The following is a 25302-nucleotide window of genomic DNA, read 5'->3' on the forward strand; positions in this document are numbered from 1 at the left end:
GTGACGCTGGGGCGCTCGCCCATACAAAAGTGAAAAAAATGTTGGTCTTTCAGCGTTGCTACTTTCACAGTGAACTCTCTACAAGGAACATGTACACATCCTAAATTATTATCACTTAGTTTTGTTACACCCTGTATAGTTCATTGCATAAATATATATACTTTTGCATGGAAAATACGCCAACATTATGAATATGCCATAAAATAATTATAAAGAAATACTACATTATTTATCATATTGGCGTATTTTCCATAGAAACATGGAACTCAAAAGTAACTCTTTTAGCACTGCTACTTTCACAGTGAAAATTATAATATAATATACGTACCCCAAAGTATTTATACTGAAGTCGATTTAAAATTCGGTAAAGTAGTTTCAAAAGTTCTTAGCTACAATAATTTCATCATCGTCAGCTCCCGCTCTGCTGGAAAATATGGAGCTTATTTTATGACCTCAATGAGAAGGGTTCAAATATATATTTTTTTGTGTTTGGGTTTATTGCAATAGCTTTATTAAATAGCCCTTAACCCTGGGTCTACCCCATGACAATCACTTGTATCTGACGCTGCAGCATCACCTGGAATCTATATAACACCCTCCAGAAGTTCAAAAACTAAAACTCTACTTGCAGCAAGGTAACTTTTTTGACCCGCTTGACAAGTTTTTAATTAGATTTTAATATTCATTATAGTTATGCAGATCATATTCATATTTTCTTTGTCATTTTCAGGAATCTGTTCCCAAAAGAGACCCTTCGCTTTGCTCCGTCTGTCTGTCTCCAGGGTGTATATTGTTACGAACTTACGACATATAATGCCATCTAGCGTCAAACCGATGGAACTTATCGGGGGATATTATACTCTCAAACAACATAAAACCCCTACTCGATACTAGATGACATTAGGCTTTCAGAAATATTCCACACTTGTTTACGGGAGTCGGGTACATTCTAGAAAGGTTTGGAAGGAAATTCTCGTACGTTCTGGAACTCGTCTCGGCCCATATAAATAGCCACTGGTAGAAGAGTCAGTGGATAGCACGTAACAATATCAAGTAACGCGGTAGCTAGAGAACTGAAATTTTAAAGAATATGTATTGTTGTTGTTACCATAACAACAAATAGAAACAAGCTAAAATGAATATTTAAGAGGGCTGGAATATTCAAAACAAAAACGCGATTTTAGTCCTTTTTTGTTTGACATCAATAATTCAATAATGGCAAGCGGTAGGTGTTTGAAATATTTAGGAAATATGTACCTTATTATATTTCAACTTTAATAATAATCTATACTAATATTAGAATAGTCTGTCTGTCATCTTTGATTTTGATTCATGCTGAACCATTTTTTATGAAATTTGGTGAAGAAACTAGAAAGGATACTTTTATCCCGAAAAAATTTACGGTTCCTGCACATTGCATCAAATTGTTGTGAGTAAAGAATTAATAATTGTATAAATGCTCTTTACTATTTACTTTTAAATGTCGTCGCGATTTTCGTTCAAAAAATATAATTTTTTGATAAAATCAAATAAGGTTTTAGGGCATTTCATTTCGATCACAATATATTTTCTGTAAATAATCCTTAGTTATTTCCTCCCGAGGTGCACCAAAATCATGGTGTAGGTATCTATAGATCTAGATCTATCCGCATAATAATAGCACTATGTTTTTGCGATTTCTTGTGCAGATTTCAGTTGTTTCATAGGAAACATGCATCTCCGAGCGAACTCCTTGTTCGCTGAGTCTGCTTTCAAAAACAATCCGAGTACCTACCTCATTAAACATAATTTAGTTGACGTAAATAGAGTTTACGCATTTTTTACGAAATTCATTTACGTTATAATGATAACGTGAGAACAAAAGTTAGTATATGCATTTTGTGAATAAAATGGACTAATGAATGCTAAGCTGTGCATCATTATAAGGTAATAAGATTCAGAAAATATATGAGTCACCTCAGCCACAGAATATATATTATTAGTAGAACCAACCTCAGCTTCATTAACCGACTTTCAAAAGAATAGTAATATAATTCAAAAGAACGACTTTCCGAAGATATAGGATTCTATTTATTTAAGTGTTATAACATGTATATTGTTTTTATAAAACACTAGCTGTCCCGGTGAACTTCGTGTCACTTTAAAACCTTCCAGCATAGGCCAACGAGAAAATTTTGTCTACACGTTTTCTCGATGTTTGATGGCTTTTCTCTTTATATCTATTGACCCTAACATGACATATATTTTTCTCGTGTAGATCTGTCGTCAAAATCTAGCGAGATAATGTCAAAAAATGATTTTGACATTATGTCGTTATCGAGAGTGAGATATCTCGCTGAGCTGGACTTCTACGAATATTTTGAGACTAAAATTAGCCCAATCTGTTCAGCCGTTTTCGAGTTTTAGCGTTACTAACACAATTGAAAATCCATTTTTATATATTATATAGATAATTTAAAAGTACAAGGACTATTATATCTAATTACTACGATGAAGGATTTGCATCGTTTGAAAACTTAGTTCCAACTTACATACCTTTTTATTCTAATTTCTAGAACTTTGGGACATTAAATTACAAATTCTAGTACCCACATCTAATGAGTAACGTAAAGATACATTATTATGTTAAGCAGTCTAAAAATGCTGTAAGCAATAAGGGTAACACCGAAACGAGAAGAACCATTCGCGACTTGATGCTGAATAAAAGTCATAACTCATAAGTCATAACCATGGGCGTACCCAGGTAGGGGCATGGGGAGTAGCTGCCCCCCCCCCCCCTGGAAAATAAAATAAACGTCAATTTTCCGTGGGAATTAAAAACGTGTTACCTACTAACTCTGCGCAAAGTAAAGTGTTGAAAACAAAATATTTTTCAGTTATACTATAAGTAAATATTCATGATTTTTTATTTCAACATACCAGAATAACCATATTCTCGAAACAGGTATGAGCTAGGCGTACCCAATAAAGGTTTTCCGTTTTTAAGGTCTTGATATATTAATGCCCGGTTCCAATATACACAAAACGAATCGTTTTGCTTACGGATGGTAGATTCGAGGACGAGGCGTAACCCGAAAGTGTTTCTATAAAAAACGTTTCGTAAGCAAAGTTACCGTATGCTTGGTACCTGCGGATGGTAGGCGGTAGGGAGGGCTTTTATAACGGACCGTTTGGTTATTGTATGGGCATGGAAGCATGTGGCGTTTCTATAAATTATTTTGTTACGTCCAAGTTTACTAGACGTTAGTTGTTTACATACCGCGCGAAATCAGGCGGTTGAACGTTGTTGTGTTCTTTAATATTGTGAGAAATACTCATTATGTCTCATTCAGACAGTGATCAGACTGATCTTAGTGATCTAGAAATTTTATCAGACTGAAATGAATCTGATTCCGACGAAGATAGTGGTAACAATCATAGGATCATTCAGATTTTTAGCTTAGATTTCGACTGGATAAACCGTGCGTTGAAAGCTTACTTGCTGAAAATATAATATACCTACCCTTACTTAAAAGTGAAGGGAACCTGCAGGTATGTATGTAGTGACTGTTTTCATTTGTTGATTAAAAATAGAATGATCAAAATTATTTTACTTTTGGTGCCTGGAAAGGAACCTACTTACGATGCATAGTGTGATAAAAACCTCAATTTTATTTCACCTTGTTTTTCTTTCAAAATATTATAGTTGATTATAACATTAGAGTAAAACTCCGAGATCGATATTCTTTGTAGTTTTTTTTTTAAAGAGAGTCAAAGTTGGCCTTTATCCGGGTCATTTTGCATAAAAATTTAATTTAAAAAAAACTAATCAAGTAACATTATTTTTGTTTATACCAATTGAATAAGCACTTAATACTATACTTTTTTCCAAATTTGGTTAGCCTACTGTGATCAAGTAGGAATATGTTAATTTATTTATTAATTTTAGTTTTTCATTATTTTAAGCATTTTAAATTTTATTTTTAAATATTTTTTTAAATGTCAAATCAATGATCACAGTATATAATAGGTATTTTGCGTTTTGTTCTCTTTGGCAATAATGGGTAAAACTTGGTAAAACTACATTTTCTACTAAAATGTTTTTTTTCTTCATCGTAACAAACCAAATTAAATAAAACGCGGATTATTTAAGTGATTATTAAGTGATCGAGCCGTTAATAAACATTGGTTACCATAAATTTGAAATGAGTAGGTTTTTAATATCAAAACGCAGTATTACCGTCGGGAGGGCTTCGGTTAGCGCGTTACTAACGACTGTTCGTAGCAGGTAGAAGCTAAAATAACTTTGTGAAACGCCTTTAACGGTTCGTTACCCGTAAGTGAAAAACGTTTGGTAGCTGATGTACAGTGACGATTCGTTAGATATAGGAACCGGGCATAAGTCAGCTGTTTGATAAGTCTTGCTATGTTAGCTTCGCTTGATGGTAGGAAAGTAGTTAGTAGAGAAAAATTGTAATTGTCAATTTTTGAAAATTCCACCAGGGGGCGCTACATGTGATTCGGCTCTGCCTACGAGCGCCAAACAAATATCCAAAACTGTATTGCTGTTGCTAAAGTGAACGGTGAAAAGATGTAGGAACGATTTTTGTCCAAATCAAGTAATTATTGCGTATTTTGTGTGGACCAACATTTCTATCTTTTATTATAATACGTAGCCAAAATATTCCTTAATAGGCGAGCCCGGCGCTCAGGGAACCGGTCAGTATTGTATTAATTACGGCTAATAGAACGGCGCCCGAATCGACAATTAAAACATAATTTCTGCGGCGATTGTACCAGCGCGCGCGGTCAGTTCTCTCGGCGCGCGCGCGCACGACGCATGCGTCGCTCCCCGCAGCTCCACTATGTAGTGTTGTGCAATATGCCGGAGTGTCCAGACCCCTACCCGTTCACGGTGCCCATCATAAGCTACACCATGGACTCGGACGACCAGGAGGCGGAGAGGCAGCAGCCGCGGACCAAGAAGATGTCCCTGATGCCTCCCGTCAAGATCGAGGCGCCCGAGAGCGGGAGAAGGCTGTCCGAGCCAACAAGGTACTACATTCCGCCGCAGTGCAACAACAGACTATCACCACGGAGCGCGAGGAAGCGGGACTCCAGACGCCACTCGAAGGAGCGAGCGCCGACCCCCGAGAGATTCGGCCCGAGGCCCTGTAATTGCGAGGACTGCAGGGCCTCCAGCCCTCTGCCGCCCGGATATGGCCCGTCTACCCTCTCCCCGGGGTACGACCAGATGCAGTACTCCCTGGCCGAGGTGCCCTGGACGGAGGACTTTACGGAGGCGTCCAGCGATGACCTCAGCTCCGAGTGGGACTCCGATGTCTCCGAGCCGCCGCCCACGCAAAAGGTAATTTGCAACGAAGACATTATCAAGTTCTCTGGGTTACAATGTTATCTCGTGGTTATATTCTGTTGTAATATCGGCATCTGAAATAACTTAGTCGTGAAGGAATATAGTTTTAGACGAGAAATAACCACAGAATAAGATACGATCGAACGTGACTCGAAAACAGATGTTCCTCCAATTTGTTTACTTACTGTATTCGAACCCGTGACCGCTATTGTATCTCAGTCTGACGATAAACATTCAACACACGCAAGCAATACTTTGTACCATCGTGCAAACATTTTAACTCTACATTTGCTACTTTCTATAAAAATCGTTTAGGATCTTACCTGAGCCGAAAACTAGACGCTTCTTAAAGTTAAGGGTTAATTCACAACCTTTCTCTTTTTTTTCGTTTCCCCTAAATAAAATGAGAACACTGCATGTGGTTTAAGAACCTCTTAATATAAGAAAGTAGAAACATTTAAATAGGCAGGTATACAGTTGACTTCATACAGTCATAAAACACAGTGTAGTTAAAGTGATTGATAACTGTTAAACATTAATTTCCACCAAGACTACAGTACATATAACATAGAGCTGTTACTATGAAACAAGGCATTCCGACTAATTACCGATTTCACGCCTCAAAACACGATTTGAATAGTAAACAAAATTCTTTCAAGGGGTTTTTGTTGTTTGAATGATGTTTATCGCGAAAATTCTTCGCATAGTCGAGGGGCTAGTCGTTAAATTTTATCAGACAAATGGCCTTTTCGTGGTTAAAGATGGGTCAAAAAGCTTGACCTTTGACTGATGACATGTAATTATTACTCATGATTTATAACGAGGAACATTATTTTGAGATTTTAACGAAATACATATAATCATGCGCAACTTTTTGCGTTGCGAAATGTATTAGAATTGCAAATGATCGTACGCCGGTTACAGAATATATTTAAAAGAACTAATTACATATGTACGGAATTACAGATGAACATTTTAAAAGGTATATTATACTTTGATCCTCAATTCCTATATATACAAGGAATGCAGATCAATTAAGCATCTGTGTACACTGTATTTTAATATTGTTCACTAGATGACGCCTGTAATTCGTTTATCGTGCGGGAGCTGTATAGCTCCGGGATAAGAAGTATACTATGTCCTTTCCAACATTTCATCAGAGGTGTGAAGAGGTTACAGACAGACAGACACACTTTGACATTTATATTATTAGAATGGATCAGTGACTGCTGACAACGAAATCTATATATATATAAAACTCAAAGGTGACTGACTGACTGATTGACATAGTGATCTATCAACGCAATGCACAAACCACTGGACGGATCGGGCTGAAGTTTGACATGCAGGTAGATGTTATGACGTAGGCATCCGCTAAGAAAGGATTTTGATAAATTCCAACCCCAAGGGGTTCAAATAGGGGATGAAAGTTTGTATATAATAATACTTAACGCGAGCGAAGCCGCGGGCAAAAGCTCGTACTTCAATATTCCTCTAAAGGTGCTCCCTCACTGGGAGCATTCGCTTGTAATGTAACGCAGAGTGGAGCATTACAATATCAGTTAAGGAGGAGAACCGAGCATTCAATGCGCACCTTGTAATGATACAATGTGTAATATATATACAACTTGTAACATTAATGCTATACGTGACAGAGAAGTCAACTTGCTATGGAATGCTCAAAGTCAAATCTATAATGTTACATTACACGCGAATACTCCCTGTGTACACAAATACGAAAGACGAGGCTACAAAATTAAATTATCAAGATGTGTTTCCAGTTTCGCTATTAGACATTTCAATATTTTAGTGTTGACTGTTGCTTTATGTATCGTTGTATGGCACATCGTCTCTTCGCGTGTCGTATGAACTGAACCTGGCCTCAACCACTTTTCCACTTCTAAAACCTATAATAAACCAATTTCATCATCCATACGATTATCAAGAACTAGATGACGCCCGCGAGTCTGTTCGTGAATTGTGTCAGGGATAAAAAGTATGCCATATCATTACCTGGAACTCAAAGTATCTCCATACCAAATTTCATCAAAATCGGTTCAGCGGTTTGAGAGAGACAGACACATTTTCGAATTTATAATATTAGTATGGATGTTTCTTACTGACAAATCAAAATTTTCCACGACTTCCTATTTCTTTGCGTAAACTATGATTGTTATTTATGATGATTAACAATAAAGGTTTAATTTTAATTGTATTCACTTAATTGCTTAATTATTGCGTTCATTTTTTGTAACGGAGTCTCTTTAAGACATTTGAATGGAAATTCACCTTTTAGATTTATTAGCACAATTACCACTACACTGTGTAACAAAAATAAATGATAATACTTTTGGGTGTGTACGTGTTCCTTGTAGAGAGTTCACTGTGAAAGTAGCAGCACTGAAAGACGATTTTTTTTTCACTTTTGTATGAGCAAGGGCCCGAGCGTCACGAGTTTCCCCATACAAAAGTGAAAAAAAAAATTGGTCTTTCAGCGCTGCTACTTTCACAGTGAACCACAGAGTACTATAATACTGGCGTAAAGTGAACTCTCCATAAGGAACACGTACACACCCTAAAGTATTATCACTTATTTTTGTTACACCCTGTATAAGCTTCTCGAAGCAATGATCACCATCAACAACTACAAGCTTTAATAGTTTTTATTACCTTCATCTAAAGCTATACAGTTAACTAAGGGTGGGTTGCACCAGAGGCGTGGTCATGATAGTTACAGTTATGGTCAAAGTTATGGTTATAGTTAAGGCTAACTTTAACCTTAACTTTGACCACAGAATTTGACAGATGATAGCTGATCCGACAAGGCTTTAAATGAACGTGGGCGGTCAAAAATGGCGTTTTTGTATGATGAGAGCGTTAGTTCCTTTTTTCGCCACATTATTTAAAGCCTTGTCGAGCTCAAGGTTATCGTCAAAATATATGGCGTCCATTATTGACTACCAAAGATTTGACATTTTGCATTGTAGTTAAAGTTACTGTTATAGTTAAAGCAAGTTGGTGCAACCCACCCTAAGCTTCTAGAAGAAATAATTAAATAATTACTATCAATACTAGCTTCTTCCTTGGCCCGCATGAAATGTGTAGTATATTTAAAGTAAACCCCACTCAGGGGTGGAATTTTGAAAAATCTATACCTAGCAGATGGTTGCTCAGAATAATGCGTGTACTTGCTACTTTTGTTAGCGGTTTTATTGTTAGATCGTTTGTCAAATATTTTTAAACTCAATGTGAATCACAGAAGATGACAAAAATTCGTTCTATAATATTATTATTTTATTAGAAAGGTCCTTTATTAATGAGCGTACATTTATTGAGGTCTATTCATTTTAGAAGGCTTGCTGTATATTAAAATGCTGTAAGTTTTATTTTAATTAGGATGAGATAAGGAGGTATGAGTTATGATGATAATTATTAATTACTATGTTTTATACAAGTTATAGGTTTCGATCCGGTTTGAACTAGTATATTAAACCAGTTTGAACCAGATCACGCCCCCTGGTTTAAAAACCGGTTGACAAAAACAATGGATCCTCATTCCGCGTGTATCTAAATGAGATTTTGTATATAATTAATCGGTGTTATTTTAATTATCATGATTTATTCCTAGTTCAAATTATAAATTTATAATGATTTAACTCGATCTACTATGCAAATTGTAATCGTACTAGTTATAAAACCACTGCCCGGAGAATATTAAGATATCCCTGTTTTGACAATCTAAGAATCTACCATTAGTTTTATGCAAACAACAAGATATATGCAAACAACAAGATATTATGTCCCTTCCATAACATTTCTCTTAGATAGCTCTGCCGAAAATATGGGGGAAAACGGCGTTTTATCCTTTCCATAATATTTTACGATGGCCCTCCCGAAAATTCGTGAAGAAACATGCATGGAAACTCCTGATTTAAAGTCTAATCTTGATTCCAGTTTCCAATCCTCTACATTTAACCACGAAAAGAAAAAAATATGTGCTACAAATATTTTTTCAGTTACATAAATAACTTAATTAACGTGAATTCCTCTCGTAAGACGATCCTTGTTATCTGAAATATGTGTGAGTAATAACCCCTTACCTACACGAAAATTGCTGGTAGAGTTTGGCGATCTACGCGTTAAATTGAGTAAAGCCATAGACATAAATTTTAGGTAGGTAGTACGTAGACATGGTTAAGTAGGGTGTTACTTGTTAGATATTTCATTATTCGCCATATGAGAGCAAAACATAATGATATTATGCACAATCAAACGTAACCAAGTCACTGAAGCCGAAAACGGCTAGGTAGATTATTATTATTATTTCATTATTTTTCCTCCTATCTATCCTCTATGGTTTATAGACTGACAGAGGTATGTCATATAGTATTATAATATGAGAGTTGGGACTCTACCAGATGAGAAATCCACTCGACAGGGATGTATGCTAGGGCTACGACACTGACACTACAAGCTGTATTCTCTGCCTGGCAATGGACCACCAAACTTGCCTAGACGAAAACAGCAGTTGCAGCGTAACGTAAAGCGCTAACTTAGCATTTTGAAGCAACCAGCAGGATTAATATTTAATACCACGTATTTTGGATCTTGATATGATGATTCTTGGTCCTGGCATCAAGATTGATTGTTTAGTTCTACACAACCATCCATACTCCGTGCGAACTTTTCATGTCATCAATCTGTGGCGGTACCCACAATTCGCCTAACATTCCTGCATCGCACTATCAAAGTTTTCTAAGTGCGTCGGTATATATACGACAGCTGATATGTATCACGTGGGCTTAGGCCTGACCGAGCATACCACCTCGCTCGGTCGGAAGATCTTCCTTTGTGGCGGCCACGCTTATTCCCACATTGGCCACGCTTATTCCCACATTGGTGACCCTCGACAGAACACGCCTCCTTCATCATCATCACTCCTCGCCCCTCCGCACCGCGCCAGCCAGCATCGCCTCATCGGGTACATCGTCCACAACCCGCAATGTACCGCGGCCTGGGCGACTCCGCATCGGCATCATCGGGCTTTCTCACTACACCGACCGGTCAGCAAGCAGAGCACATCTCTCCTGGTCAGCACGTAGCATCGGCCCCCGCACGGCAGCTATCCGACTCACTGGATCCCGTGCAGCAGCTTACAGTTCCGACTCACTGGAACTCACTGGGCACTGGCGACTCAAGCGACAAAACTTCAGGATTCGACCTCCGGTCTTCGGGGGGGAGTGATGTGGCGGTACCCACAATTCGCCTAACATTCCTGCATCGCACTATCAAAGTTTTCTAAGTGCGTCGGTATATACACGACAGCTGATATGTATCACGTGGGCTTAGGCCTGACCGAGCATACCACCTCGCTCGGTCGGAAGATCTTCCTTTGTGGCGGCCACGCTTATTCCCACAAATCTATTTTGCTATTGACATGATACTTACAACTGTAACTCAATATTTTTTGTAACAGTAATTAGTTATTAATTAATCGTTGATCAAGTATAATACTACAAAAACTAGATTCATTAGAACTGGACCAGCGGCGTATCGACATGGCCTGAATCATTATACCTCTAATATCATAAATTATGTTCAACCGGTTCCGAGGGAGGCCCATAAAATTCTTCAATCGCTCATGTTACAATTAATTTAGATAATCACTGCCTATATTAGAAATTATCTCCATCTAATACATAAAATATGATCAAAACTCACGTGCATATATAAATAAAAAACAGTCTAAGGTCAGTCAGATCCGTCCAAAGCACGTGACAATTTTTTGATTCATGCTAAAATATGAAATTGTGTGATAGCAGTCTAAGCTTTGTTTGGACAATATAAAATTATTTAAGTCAGGCATCTTGGCCCATATTATAAATACCCTATAGACTAACATACATACAATTATACTAAAACTAACACTAACACTAAACACGTATTGTCTGCGACGTGGGGCGCGACTTGCGCGGTCCCAGGGACCATCTTCACAGAGGACCCCGCCCAAAATCTAGGATTTGAGGAAGGAAATTATTTTATTCCCTTCCTGAAAATCTCGTTTAAAAAAAAATATATTGCAACCGTACCTGTGTAAGGATTTTTATTCGTTGCTTGCGGTCCACATACTATTATAGTAGTCAGTAGTTTCAGAGCTGATTTCATAAAAATCATTGAGACCCTTATAAATAGTAGTGTATTATTTGAAATAAGCAATCTTTGTTCCTCTAGCTAGTTTAGTTTTATACTCCCAAATAATAATCAATACATATTCATGTTATTACAATATTAAATTTCGATTCGATCACTTTCCGAAAAAACAAACTCGATTGACAAGGACAACGTGTGCATTATTTACCATAAAAATATTATTATGACTATCATAAAACAGTTTATAACCTAATCACGAAACTAATGACCTACTAAAAAGAAGTTAAAAACTTTTAAACATGTTTTAAACCACAAATAACTTCAACAACATTATAATTTAAACCTCAGGTTTTAAATTATTTGCAATTATAATAATATCATAACATTCGTAATACATAAATATAACTAAAATACTTAAGAATTAATTATGTTTTCCTAAGCCTCATTAACAAATTACAACAGTATAATATAGTTAAAGTAAAAAATACCCATAGCTTCATAACAAACCAAAAATATGTTAGCATGAAAACTAAGACTTGTTTGCTATGTATGGAATTAATAAATTTTCCTGATGTTCATCATTCTCGAATCTACCTGTGGACCTACCTTTATGTCTAATTATGTTATACGCCTTTATTGCAAAAAACTAAAATTAGCATGAGATTTGAGGGTCGTTATACTTTTAAGGACGTTTTCTTTAACGTATAACGACCCTCAAATCTCGTGCTATTCTGTAGTTAGTGCAGTATCAAAACAATTATAGTATACAAGATACCCCAGAATATTATTGTATACCTCTACAGAAAGGAGTAACCTGTTATGTGGACATTCCATCAAGATAAAAATGGATTTTCATGGGTTAGCCGCCAAGTTTTTGTACTTCATAAAAATACCACTTTTCCCTCATTTTTAGACGCCACGTCAATACTTTGAGAAATATTTTTAAAAGACTTACCTTTTCAAATCTAGGTTTAAATTAACACTACTTTAAACGTAGGTTTTAAACTGTGTCTGATCAGCCGAGAAAAAGTAGCAAGTAAATATGTGCAGTCTCAGTAAACGATAAGAGATAGAATACCTAATGAGTGTACAAAGTTCGCAAATGTTTGTAGAGATAAAACTCACGGGGAACGGTCTCGGCAGGGGCGTAGCTACTGCCGCCGTATCAATGGGGCCCTAGGGCCATGGCTCAACGTGACCCAATAATATTATTTTTAATTCACAAATAACAAAGTTAAAAAAGCAATTCCTTTTACCTGCGTTAACCGTGAATTGAAAAGTTGGCAATTAAATTGAGATTTTTTGTTTTGTGAGAAGTTTTAACTTAAGGGCTTTGAAAAAAAATTATACGGGGCCCAGATAAAGTACGCTACGCTTCTGGGTCTCGGTTAGTTTAACTGACAGCTCAACTCAAGGTTAACTGGCGTTTTTCTCATCTGGTTATTGCCCGTAGTACCTTAGTGATGAAATGGCTTGGTTAGTTCAGTCGCTTGCTTGGCGAATAAAAAGTTTGAGTACCTTGATCACTATGATCATTATTTTAAACCATTATGACGTAGTATCTACAGTTATAACTAAATTAAAGTTGTTATAATAAAGTTATAATAATATTTAGTTTACGGTGTGTAGTTTATGTATATGCGATAGAGTTTACTGTGAAAGAAGCTTTGATTATATACTACACACACACAGTGTAGTATATAATCAAAGGAAAGAAGCATGCTGAAGGAGCATTTTTGTATAAATTGTGTGGGCACTGGACAAGTATGAATTACGTTATGAATTACTTCATATAAAAGTTTAAAAAAAGTTACCCTTAAGAGGACACGCTAGAGCCGTTTTTCCATACAAACGTTGTCCCCTGTTTCCTCCCGCTGGTAGAGTTATATTTTTTTTCCTGAATATCTATGGCCACTATTAGCATGTCCCTATGTTATCGTTTTTTTCATAATTTAATTATTAAAAAAGATATGAACGTTCAAAAAACCAAAAAAAATGGCCGGTTATTCCTGTGTATTCAATCATCCAAACAAAAAAATTGGGTAGATTATTAAAAAAAACATAGGGACACAACTCAAGCCTTGCTATAATTTCTAATGAAAAAAGTACTTAAATCGGTTAAGTTATGGGGAAGAAATCAGGGGACAACGAATCGTTGATTTTCTGTTCTTTTATTAGAATTTTTGTCGTGTTGTCTCTATCGCGCTCTGCGGGGGGAGGCTTGAGGTTAGAGAGGCAGCAATTGATTTTACAAATACTTGTTTTTCATTTCTCTAGCCCTTGGCGTATTTTTTTTATGAAATATGGTGGCAAACGAGCAAACGGGTCACCGGATGGAAAGCAACTTCCGTCGCCCATGGACACTCGCAGCATCAGAAGAGCTGCAGGTGCGTTGCCGGCCTTCAAAGAGGGAATAGGGTATTAGGGGAGGGTAGGGAAGGGAAGGGAATAGGGGAGGATAGGGAAGGGAATAGGGTATGGGATTGGGCCTCTGGTAAACTTACTCACTCGGCGAAACACAGGACAAGCGCTGTTTCACGCCGGTTTTCTATGAGAACGTGGTATTTCTCCGGTAGAGCCGGCCTATTCGTGCCGAAGCATGGCTCTCCCACGTCTAAACGTATCCTCTTAAATTACTGCTACTTTTACAGTGAACTCTATACAGGGGACTCTTACACGCCCTTCAGTATTACCACTTCCTTTAATTACTAACTATAAACGAGAATAAAAAAATAAAGCTCTAACTACCGCACTCAGAGACATTTAATGATGATTAAACTTTGATGAAGAGTTTGACAGATAATGTATGTTTTAGATGTCAAAATTTACAATAATTAAGTAATTAATATTCGTCCCTCAGTGCGGCAGTATGACTGCTAATCAACGAATAATAAAAACTAAGGAAACGTAACTCCCATACTTCGTCCGTTTTGATTTTGGTTCCTTTTTGCACACTAAAATATAGCAATAGCAACGAAACACTAACACTCTTTACGAAATAAAGCCGTTGACGTTAATTGTCACTACTATATTTACACAAAACTGCGTACCGAATGCATGCATAAAGTATGCAAGTATTCGGGTCACATTTTGTAGACTCGTGGACAAATTTTTTTACACAGATTACTCTTCCTTAGTTTTTATTATTCGTAGCTCCTAATGGAAAAAGTAAATTACAGATGCGTTGCTGTTCATTGTGAACTAAAGATGTGTAGCTCCCGATATAATTGGCAATAAGTCGCTGTCAGAAGGTCGCTTTAACCGCTATCTCAAAAGTTAACTGTGTCAGTTAACCAGTAACCCCGATACACGCACTTACGCTGGTTGTCACTAACCGACTTACTATACTGGTGACTGTCATTGTTATTTTTTGCTGCTTTTCTCCGATATTTTTAGCCCACTATATATAAGTTACTCTATGATTTTTAGCCTAGCCTTATCAAAATCGGTCTAGCAATAGATCGATTTTGATGGCAAAAAAAAGGCGTCAGCTGGTAATTTTATAAAGAAAGCCGTGGCACGAAGTTTTTACCATAATTTACAATTTACATACATTTGTAGAGTGCGTGATTCCATATATTTTTCGTGTCTTATTACTTTAAGATTTTTTGGTTTTTGAATTCAAGATTTTTTCAATTTTTATTGTCTTTAAATCTATTGTAGGCTGTAGGGATAAAGGGTATAAAATAATTATGTTGAAGCTGAAAATCGTTAAAATTATATTCCAAAACTTTATATTATCCAGTTTAAACAGAAAATTGTGAGCATTGCATTACACATGAATATTGTCACAGATTATAAATAGCAATAATAATATTATGCTCAATGATAATACATAGTTAATCGTAGCTTATTATTTGACGTCAAAAATATAGTTGTTTACATTTTTTAAAGCGTTTAGTTGTCCGGTTGTTGTATGAATATATATTTATTGTGTATCGTATTTCATTGTATCACATCACTTTTATAAATTGTACATTTCGTACAACAATAATTGTAACACTACAATTCAACAATTTTCTAAACAAGTTACATAAAACATGCAAAATTATTGATACAATATCGCAGCATTATCTTATACCACGTGCCAAAACAGCCTAGCAAGTATGTTTCCTCTTACTTCTTACAAAATAAGTGGTTTATAACTTGTATAACTTTTTTCTACTTTCTTAGATAGACAGGAAAAGGATTAATAGTAGTAGCAATTGTTTAAATCTTAAAAACTTGTGACAAATCAAAACGGTTTACTTTCCTCATAAGATAATATTGGGCCTTCGAATTAAAGTTCAATGCGTAATTTATTTATAACTCGGAATAAACAAATCATAAATAATCTATTAATAGACGTTAATAAGCTTAAGATATTAATCAGTTAGATATAACCGCAAATCAACATGATCTCGATTTATGTAAAGAGATGGTAATAAAAACAGCATAAAATTATCGTTTTCGACACTACTACTTTTTTGCCCTAAAAGTGGACATACCAGATTTTCTTGTTAACTTCCTCAAAATATGTATAATTTAATGCTGGATATTTTCTGAAAATAATTAATTCGGTATTAATGGCCAGTTTACATTCAAATCCAGCCCTCGATGGATCACGGGATTGGAGTAATGTAAACCCGCTTTAATAGTTGTGTGCCAGCATTATAAATTTAGATTTTAGATTGAAAAAATGGAAAACTCGTTCCGTTCTATGTGTATACATTTTAATCTTTGAATTCTGATATGAAAATTAGACCACTTATTGCAGCAACTTGGCTAAAAAGTTACCGTGTTGTCTGGAGAGAATTTAGACAAAATATAGAGTTGGGATGTTATGAAACTAAAGATTCCCGTCTCTTATTTTTTTATTAAAGTACTCGTAATACCGTAAAAAAACCCATTTTCTCCCATTTTGTATGTCGCTTTTTCCTTATAATTTATTCACGTACCAAGTCTACAATTCATATTTTATTTGTTATTTTAAAGCAAAATTTTCTTCAACGTATTATTTCAAATCGATCATCGTAAGTGCAAGCATGTCTGTCTAGTACACTGATAACCCCTGTCGCCGTCTGGCGCTGTATCTGTTCCAATATGGACCTTATGCCCTTGTAACGACCATTGACGTTGATTAATAACGTGCTCTAATTTGTGTTCTAATTAAAGTGACGTCAGTCGTTAGTACTGACCAGACACAGATCCTCTTTACATCGTCCGATCCGATTAACAATTTAATCGGATCGAAAAATAAAGGATTCAGCTGTTCAGATTTGTAAGTTATTTAGATAGACTTAGAAGTTGTAACAATACTAGTTTAGTTGGTGCCCGCAACTCCGTTGCACCAACATTTAAAAAGTGATAACAGACAGACAGAAAAAAGACGGACAGAAACACTTTCGCATTTATAATATTAGTATGGATGGGGTAGAGTCTACGGTATGATGATTTTTTGCAAGACCTTTACCAAAACCTTTAAATAATAATGTTTATACATGAAAATGTTGTTAATTATTACTTTTTATTTATAAATGAATAAATTAAAAAAAATAACTTTGATTTAAAAAAAGGTCTTGAATATCAAGAATACTGTTCATTATATAGAAAGGAGGAAGGAGTATGTAAAACCAACAGAATGTGAATACAATTAGTGTGCCTTATCAAAAAAAAATGATTTAATGATGAAAATAAAGCTTACTTTATTGCACTTTAAGGTTCGACCGATCAACATCCCTAAAAATCACTGTAGTCAGGTACTATTAGCAAGATATTATTATTTTAAAATTATGCATTCATCTTAATATTTTATAACATTGCATAATATATGAATGTATTTTTGTTTAGGAAAATAAAATTCTTTACCACCAGTGATTTTTCCAAGTAAGTACATTTGTTTACGGAATCAAGGAAACTGTGGTGACATTTCGGCCTTAATTACAAAATGTAATTGAAACACTTACTGTGCATACCTCATTAATCGTAATTACAAGGAAACGTATTGTTACCGAATATCCGCTATAAAATGCATAATATATCGTATCGGATATTATAAATCGAAGCAGCTGAGTGTGCCGTAAATTTTTAAGTAAAATTTGAGAAGAAAAGGCTACCGCCCAGTTATTAAGTTTAGAACTTAATAACTGGACTGTATTCTTTTCTTTAAGGACCTTTATGTCCAAAAAATGATTTTATTTTGTTTCCAGATTTTACCAGGAATTGAATTGACCTACAATGCCTACATATTGATGCCCACTTGTTCAGGAACTAACACTTTAAAGAACTACAGGTCTCACTGAAATTGTTTTATTTTATTTTAAAACATGTTTTAACCTTACTGGGGTAAAAGATGTAAAGTCATATTTTGTTTTCCTTTGCGATCGAAGCAAGCGAGCTAAAAGTTGAGGTTACAAAAATATGCGTAGGCTGAGCCTTTTTTGGCAGCACAAGACGAGTAAAAATGTATGTTCGCCTATGTAAATGAAGTAGCTTCACCATTGTTTAATAAATAAGGCGCTATATGTTGGTGGTCTCTCAATAAATACATCTATTTATAGAAGGAGCCTATGTACTGATGTACTTTTAAATATATCGTGTGACGGTTGACGGACAGACATAAAGTATACAAGGATTTTTGTGGTTTCCTACGGACGGAATAATCTATTGGAAATTCATGATAGAAAATACTCGAGACCACCGTCTTCGATGCCCTCCAAGTATCCAATGACAGGAATAGCTTGCTCACTAGTCACTATCATTATGGAGGAAGGTAATGATAGGCCACGACCTTAAAATAGAAATGAGAAACACGACTAGAGATGGTGGGATTGTATTTTTTTTATAAAATAAGGGGGCAAACGAGTAAACGGGACACCTGCAAGAAAGTAACTACCATCGACACTCGCAACATTAGAAGAGCTGCAGATGCGTTGCCGGCCTTTTAAGAGGGAATACGCTCTCTTCTTAAAGATTTTCATTTCTTATTGGTCATGTATTATAGAACACCATTTCACCAACTTCTAAGATCGTTCTCAGCGCCCCTAACTGTTTCTGAGGTTCTTCTGTCATGAGTTTATATTTTCAAATGGGTTGCTTGATTGGTTAATTAATAATTTCGACGTTAGCCAATGAAAAGCGTTAGTGAATAAATGAATTCATGTGTAACTCCCCAGAATTTAGAAACCAGGCGTTCATACTAAATATAAATGCGAAATTGTGTCTGTCTATCACCTTTTTACGGTTAAACCGCTGAACCCATTTCTGTTTGGTCTGCAGATACTTTGAGCCCCAGGAAAGGACATAGGATAGTTTTTTTTCTGGAAAAATGCACGGTTCCCGCGAATTTTGTCGGTACTGCGGGCGTCATCTACTCTAATATATAAAAATCTGTCGGGTTTTCTTTCTTGACGCTATAACTCCAGAACGCACGAACCGATTTCCACGGTTTTGCAGTCGTTGGAAAGATCTCGGGCTCCGTGAGGTCTATAGAAAAAAATATCAGAAAAAACTTCAAGAGAAAAGCAGAAATACAGGGAAAATCATTTTATGGCAAAACAACATTTGCCGGGACAGCTAGTTAATAATAAACTTCGTTTGCGCCGAAACTGCGCAGCTGATAATGTGGCTGACCTTTTCCGAACAATATCACAAAATGGCGACGCGTCCTGCACCCACGTGTGTATTGATTGTTATTTATTTAGTTCTTTATTTTAATAATAAAAGCGTGTACCAAAATATTATACTAGTGTTTTGCCTTCGGCGTCACCCGTGTAGTATTTTTACAAACTTTGATCAATTTAACCGCCTTGAGGGTGATGGAATTTAATATAAATATATTATTTTGATTCTGGCAACGCACCTGCGACTCTTCTGATTTTACGAGAATCCATTCCATCAGGTGACCCTGAAGGTTTAAGTGACCCTCGAAAAAAAATACAATTGTTTCTTAGTTGCAATCTAAAAGTAAATAATAATAATGTTTCTTGTCACATTTTCTTAGAAACATAACAATCCTGAGTTCCATTTATTTAGGTTAGGACTTATGACGATACAACAATAATGTACATGACATACAGTAGACCATATTAATTATGCTAAACTTGAATGGGGCGTACCATAAAGTTAATATACTTTGCGGAATAGAGAAACAAAGGCTGGAGAGATGTCAGTAACACTGCGTGGTAAAAAGAGACGTGTGATACATGACAGCAGCTCTCTTTTTTGACGTCCAGTCGGCATGTGCCGCAAGTTGACAAGTTAATCGCATCAAATTCATGTTCAACCATGCTTGTATAAGTGTATACGTATACATATTTTTCACACAGATGAAAACCAATTTTGGTTTCGTTTGACAGCTCGAGATTGTTGCTCTATTCCGCTAGGTATATTAACTTTATGGGGCGTACGTACTACGTAGGTATACATTAGCGAGATTTTATTTAACTTTAAAGTGTGGAAATTGTTCCAAGTGGAAATTGCAGCAATGGAACATAGCGTGCTTTATTTTGTCTTTATCTTGACTAAATTGATTACAACCACAAGGCTGTTACTCTACTACTTTTATACTGTGTTACTGTGGTATTACTCACAGTACTCAGATGTTGCGACTTCTGAGTAATAAAATGTGATTTGCACCAGCTACCTAATCTGGTGACGAAAAGACGTCAGTAAGTTGTACCAGTAATGGTAAAAACGTCATGTCATGAGAATTGTAATGAAAAAGATAGTGAGGAAAAAGGTTGATGAATCATAGAATATTACGCTTTTATGGAATAGTTGCTCAGAGAAGTAAGTGGGCACCTAGACGATCAATTTTATTGTGCCATATCATTGAACAATATTAATATTATTTCATTTAATTTTTTTTGGCATTTACATTACAAAAATTCAAATCATATTATTATTGAACAATTTATTTGACAACAAGATTGAAAGGCGGGCGCGTACAATATCAATCCTTGACGGTCAATAATATTACACAATTTGTGATATGGCGCGATAAAACTGATCGTCTAGGGGTCCGCTAACGGCAAGTAATAACACAGGCCTGCAAGGATCTTGTGACATTGTCATGTGGGCGCGAATGCATTAAGTTAATATACTAGCCCCCTTACTAATAAACGTTGTATAAGCTTTGAATAGTTATACAGTGTTTTGTTCCTGTCACACAAGTGACATTTTTAATTGGATTTAAGAAGGCAAAACACTGTATAACTAATCAAAGCAAAGCTTATACAGCGTTTATTAGTAAGGGGGTAGGTATATTAACTTTATGCTCGAATGTGAAACAGTTGTCACTTGAAATGATACCAGGTGAAATTTCCAATGACCACGTGGTGAATCCATACTTTACTAATTTTATAAATGCGAAAGTGTGTCTTTCTGTCTGTCTGTCTGTCTGTCCGTCTGTCCGTCTGTCCGTCTGTCCGTCTGTCCGTCTGTCCGTCTGTCCGTCTGTCCGTCTGTCCGTCTGTCCGTCTGTCCGTCTGTCCGTCTGTCCGTCTGTCCGTCCGTCTGTCTGTCTGTCTGTTACCTCTTCACGCCCTAACCGCAAAACCGTTTTTGCTGAGGTACGGAAATACTTTGTGTGATGTGTCCCGGGAAAGGACCATATTATTAGGATACTTTTTATCCCGGAAAAATGTATGGTTCCCGCGCGATAAACGATTTTGGCGCTGCAGAGTTGCGGGCGTCATCTAGTAGGGAATATTAAACAAAGGTTGGAGCAGAGGGCGCTGCTGGCACATACAATAAATAATCCGACATGACGCACTCCGTGGTCCAGTGGCTTAGAGCGTGGCTCTTGACTCGGAGGTCGTGGGTTCGAATCCCGCGTTGGAAACTTGTTATTTCCAAGTTTGGTTAGGACAATGCAGGCTGATCACCTGATTGTCTGACAAGGATGATCCATCATGCATTGGATGGGCATGTAAAAAGTCGGTCCTGCGCCTGATCTCTCGCCAGTCGTGTCGATCTTCCGTCCCACTAGGTTATGAGAATACAGGAATAAAGTGCGCTCTTGTGTACTGCGTACACACTTGGGCACTATAAAATTTCTCCTGCGCAACTGGCCTTGATTTCAATGAAACCGGCCACCGTCGCCGAAACCGGAGTGGGAGTATTATTATATGTTAATACACATCATATCAGAATATTGACAAAAACGTTGTCGAATCGAACAAAACTTTTTGTTTACTGTCTATGCTGGTGCCGCATTCTAGCGTGAAAACATTGCAGATTATGTTAATGATTTTATGTAAAGTTTATGTCAACTGCTTGTCTTTAGCGGTAATTATGTGGTGTATTATACCATTATACCAAGGTGTTTTTTTTTATCTCTCATAGGTATTGTTAGTATCTATGTAGGAAGTAACTCGCATTACATAATAAATGGTATAGCATCATTATATTCAAGTCAGTGACCAACTCCATTAGATGACTTGGGACTTGGTCATCGTTACGTGATGTGACGTCAATGACACGACCATATAAAGTCTAAGCGACGAATAAAGGTACAAAACTTTATATAAAACTAAACGTTCGAGGCGGCTTCGCCTGCGTAAATTTGGAAATTTACGGAAACTGTACCTTTTTCCACAAATAAAAAATGTCTGTCCCTTCACGTGGTCCTATCTATATCTGTGCCAAATAACATAAAAATTGCTTCAGTAGTTCGTGAGATAAGCACTTTCAAAAAAAAAAAATACTGTGTTTTCCACATTTTCCTCTGTTTCTTCGGTCCTATTAGTCTCAGTGTGATAATATAATATAGCCTTTAGCCTTCCTCGATAAATGTGCTATCTAATACTGAAAGAATTTTTTAAATCAGACCAGCACCTCCTGAGATTAACGCGTTCAAAGAAACAAACTCTTCACCTTTTTAATATTAGTATTGAAGATGCTGTGCCTAAAATAAAATGCTGTGCCTAATCTCGTCGTCTTGATTATAGGGTGCAGCAAAAATAGTCTCTCGGCTTTTGATTTGTACCTCAATTTTACAAAATTATGCATTAATGCAGCTTTGTTTTAGAAAACTCGTAGGTATATAATAAATGTTTTTCTAAGAAAAAAAAAACAAGAAAACACCAAGTGAAAATTTTACTTACAGCCGCCTTGATAAAGCAATTGAATAAATATTACATGAGACTTAGAAAGCCAATCGACGACAGACCATACCGGGTGCCATACCTCGAATACCTGCTAGATTGACAGATGCAACTAATGATTTTAAAACTACAAATTACTTATAGTTACTAAACTCCACCCGTTTTAACTTGTCGCTAGCGGTCATTGACTCCCTGTTAAAAACTTGTCATTTTCCATATAAACCGCGATTGACAACGAAGTGTCAGATATTGTCAATCGTGGTTTTATATGGAAAATGACAAGTTTTTGACAGGGATTTAATGACCGCTAGCGACAAGTTAAAACGGGTGAAGTATAGATGACGCCTATATTTCCTTTATAGCGCAGGAACCGTTCAATTTTTTGGTATAAAAGGTGTCCTATGTCCTTTCCAGGGACTGCAAGTACCTCCATACCAAGTTTCAGCAAAATCAGTTCAGTGGTTTGGGCGTGAAGAGGTAACAGACTGACAGAAAGACAGACAGACACACTTTCGCATTTAAAACATTAGTATGCATAAGATCTCTTAATGTTTGCCCATGATGGACAACCGTAGGCGATGATTAACCTGTAGAGAGAAAATTTGTGTATAAATGCCTATAATGGACGCTATAGATAGCTTCGCAATCATGGTGGTAATCATGATTATCCAGCGACCCTTACCAGCTGGCCTTAAAATGGACTGTCATAGTTTTTTACCCATCCCAAAAAATGTACATTACATAACCGCGCTAAAGAAGTTTTCTCTCCAAAAACTAGTGTTTTTTAAGTGACTATCTTTTTATAAATGATGAATGAATTATCATGGTCCGGGTGACGGGTTCCCTAGAACAATTTTTTTTTTATTACTATCAAGCTAGTTTTTTGAGTGTAGCTTCATTTTGATAAGAGGAACAACAATTTTATTTGCAAAAAAATCTCGAAAGTGGTAGCTAACAGTGCAGAGATAGAAAGAATTTCATACTTTGATTTGATGGTCCTAAAATTAGGATTGTTCTATTTGAAGGACAGTGTTACTCTTAAATTATATTATAACCATTTACCTATCAATACACAAAAAATCAGCTGGATAATATTCCGTTTTCGGGTTCTGTAATCAACAAAACTTGGTTGACTACGGAACCCTAAAACGGAAAACCTTAAAGAACCAAAAAGTGGGACAGTTTAGGTGTAATAATTTACTCCTAATAACGATTCAATATTGACAATCATAAAATTTGTAAAATTATTGCTTACCCCGAAAAGCGCAACAAATATATATCTGAATTAATCAGTGGGGCTAAAATGGTCACATTTAGCAATTCCTCTCAATCAATTCAGCAAATTAATTGTCAAACTGTCGAACTGACAAATGTCAAATCATTACAAAAATATAGAAATGAATTGCAAGCAGAGTTGCATTTTGTGATTTTAGAAAAATGAATCATATTATGATTCATATCATGATTCTTCAAAGCGACCATTTTAGCCCCGCAGATCTATCAGTGCAACACTTATTTTTGTCCAAAATTCGATGTCAGTTAAGCATTTTCTTATCCATAAACGCATATTGCTAGTTAAAGTATTTTAACATGTAACTCGCGTGCTTGGAATAAAAACTGTATTTAAAAGGCTCTATTTCTTATTTAGTAATCGCGTTATCTTGTCGATCAATGCCTAATCGATATTCCTAAACTAGTAACTACTAACTTGTAGTCATTACTAGCACTATTAACATAAAGCGCAATCGACCTAAATCGATATGCTAATAATCTTGTGACGTTTTGAATATAATTAAAATTACATTAAAATTGATTCATTATGATGTTACTCATGGCATGAGAATAAAGATAACTCATTATTTAAGGTAATATTATTTAGGAATTAGCGGTCAGTAAACTGGTATCTTCATTTCAAAGATCAAACATTAATAGATCAAAGATCAAAGATCGATGTACCATCGAGGAAATTGATTCCTAGGCAGTTGACGGACCTACGCCGTTTGGTCGGCTTATGCCAATTCAATGTTAGCTGTGATCGGTCGGATGGGTTTGATAAAACGCGACCAAATCCGCGATCTGCTCAGGAATCAACTATCAATTGACTTAATTTTTGATAAATGTACTATCAGAGATAGTACATTTATCAAAAATTAAGCCAATTGGGATTATGAACTGTGGTCAGACGGATTGTCTGTTTTGTTCTCATGATATTTTTTGGCAATAATTTTAAAGTTTCCTTTATTTTATTTTCATTTTATCATTTTGCCGAGGGTGGAAAATGGTACCATCCCAGTTTCCTCCCTGAAAATGGTGGGTGTTCGAAAACAAGACGTGTTCTCTGTACACTAATGAAACATAATTTTTCGTGCAATTTTTCCACTATATTAAGATATTATTATAACTTTTAATAATTATTAGTAAGTTTAACGTCGCAAGTTTTAAATAATTAAATATATATAATCAACACAAACTGACTGACGACATATTCGTCAATTATTTCCTATAATTATTGACATTGATGCAGCATTCTATACATAGCTTCGCAATCATGGTGTCAATCACCCATCATGGTCCAAAAAGCAGAGAGGCCTCTATACTCCTTGATGTTAGAAGTTAGTGTTAGTGTTAAGTGTTAGAGTTTAAATCCTTTAACACTTCAAAGTGTTAACTATAATATTTCTATTTATAAAATCGCCTTCATAATATTTGCCT

At 36.1% G+C, this 25302-nt stretch overlaps 1 protein-coding gene across 2 annotated transcripts in view; it reads left to right on the forward strand.

Moving 5' to 3' along the window:
- LOC121734623 (inositol-trisphosphate 3-kinase B) overlaps positions 1-25302 on the forward strand; it is a 68536-nt gene that overhangs the window by 13274 nt on the left and 29960 nt on the right. Inside the window, exon 1 of one of the 2 annotated variants that reach the window (XM_042125213.1) lies at positions 4808-5347. The exons of the other annotated variant lie outside the window; for it this stretch is intronic. Within the exon in view, the coding sequence (XP_041981147.1) occupies positions 4820-5347 (528 nt within the window). The 5' untranslated portion in view covers positions 4808-4819. Of the gene's footprint in view, positions 1-4807; positions 5348-25302 lie in introns of those variants that run through there. 2 annotated transcript variants of the gene reach the window in all.

Source organism: Aricia agestis, chromosome 16 (genome assembly GCF_905147365.1).
Source record: "Aricia agestis chromosome 16, ilAriAges1.1, whole genome shotgun sequence".
Taxonomy (NCBI): domain Eukaryota; kingdom Metazoa; phylum Arthropoda; class Insecta; order Lepidoptera; family Lycaenidae; genus Aricia; species Aricia agestis.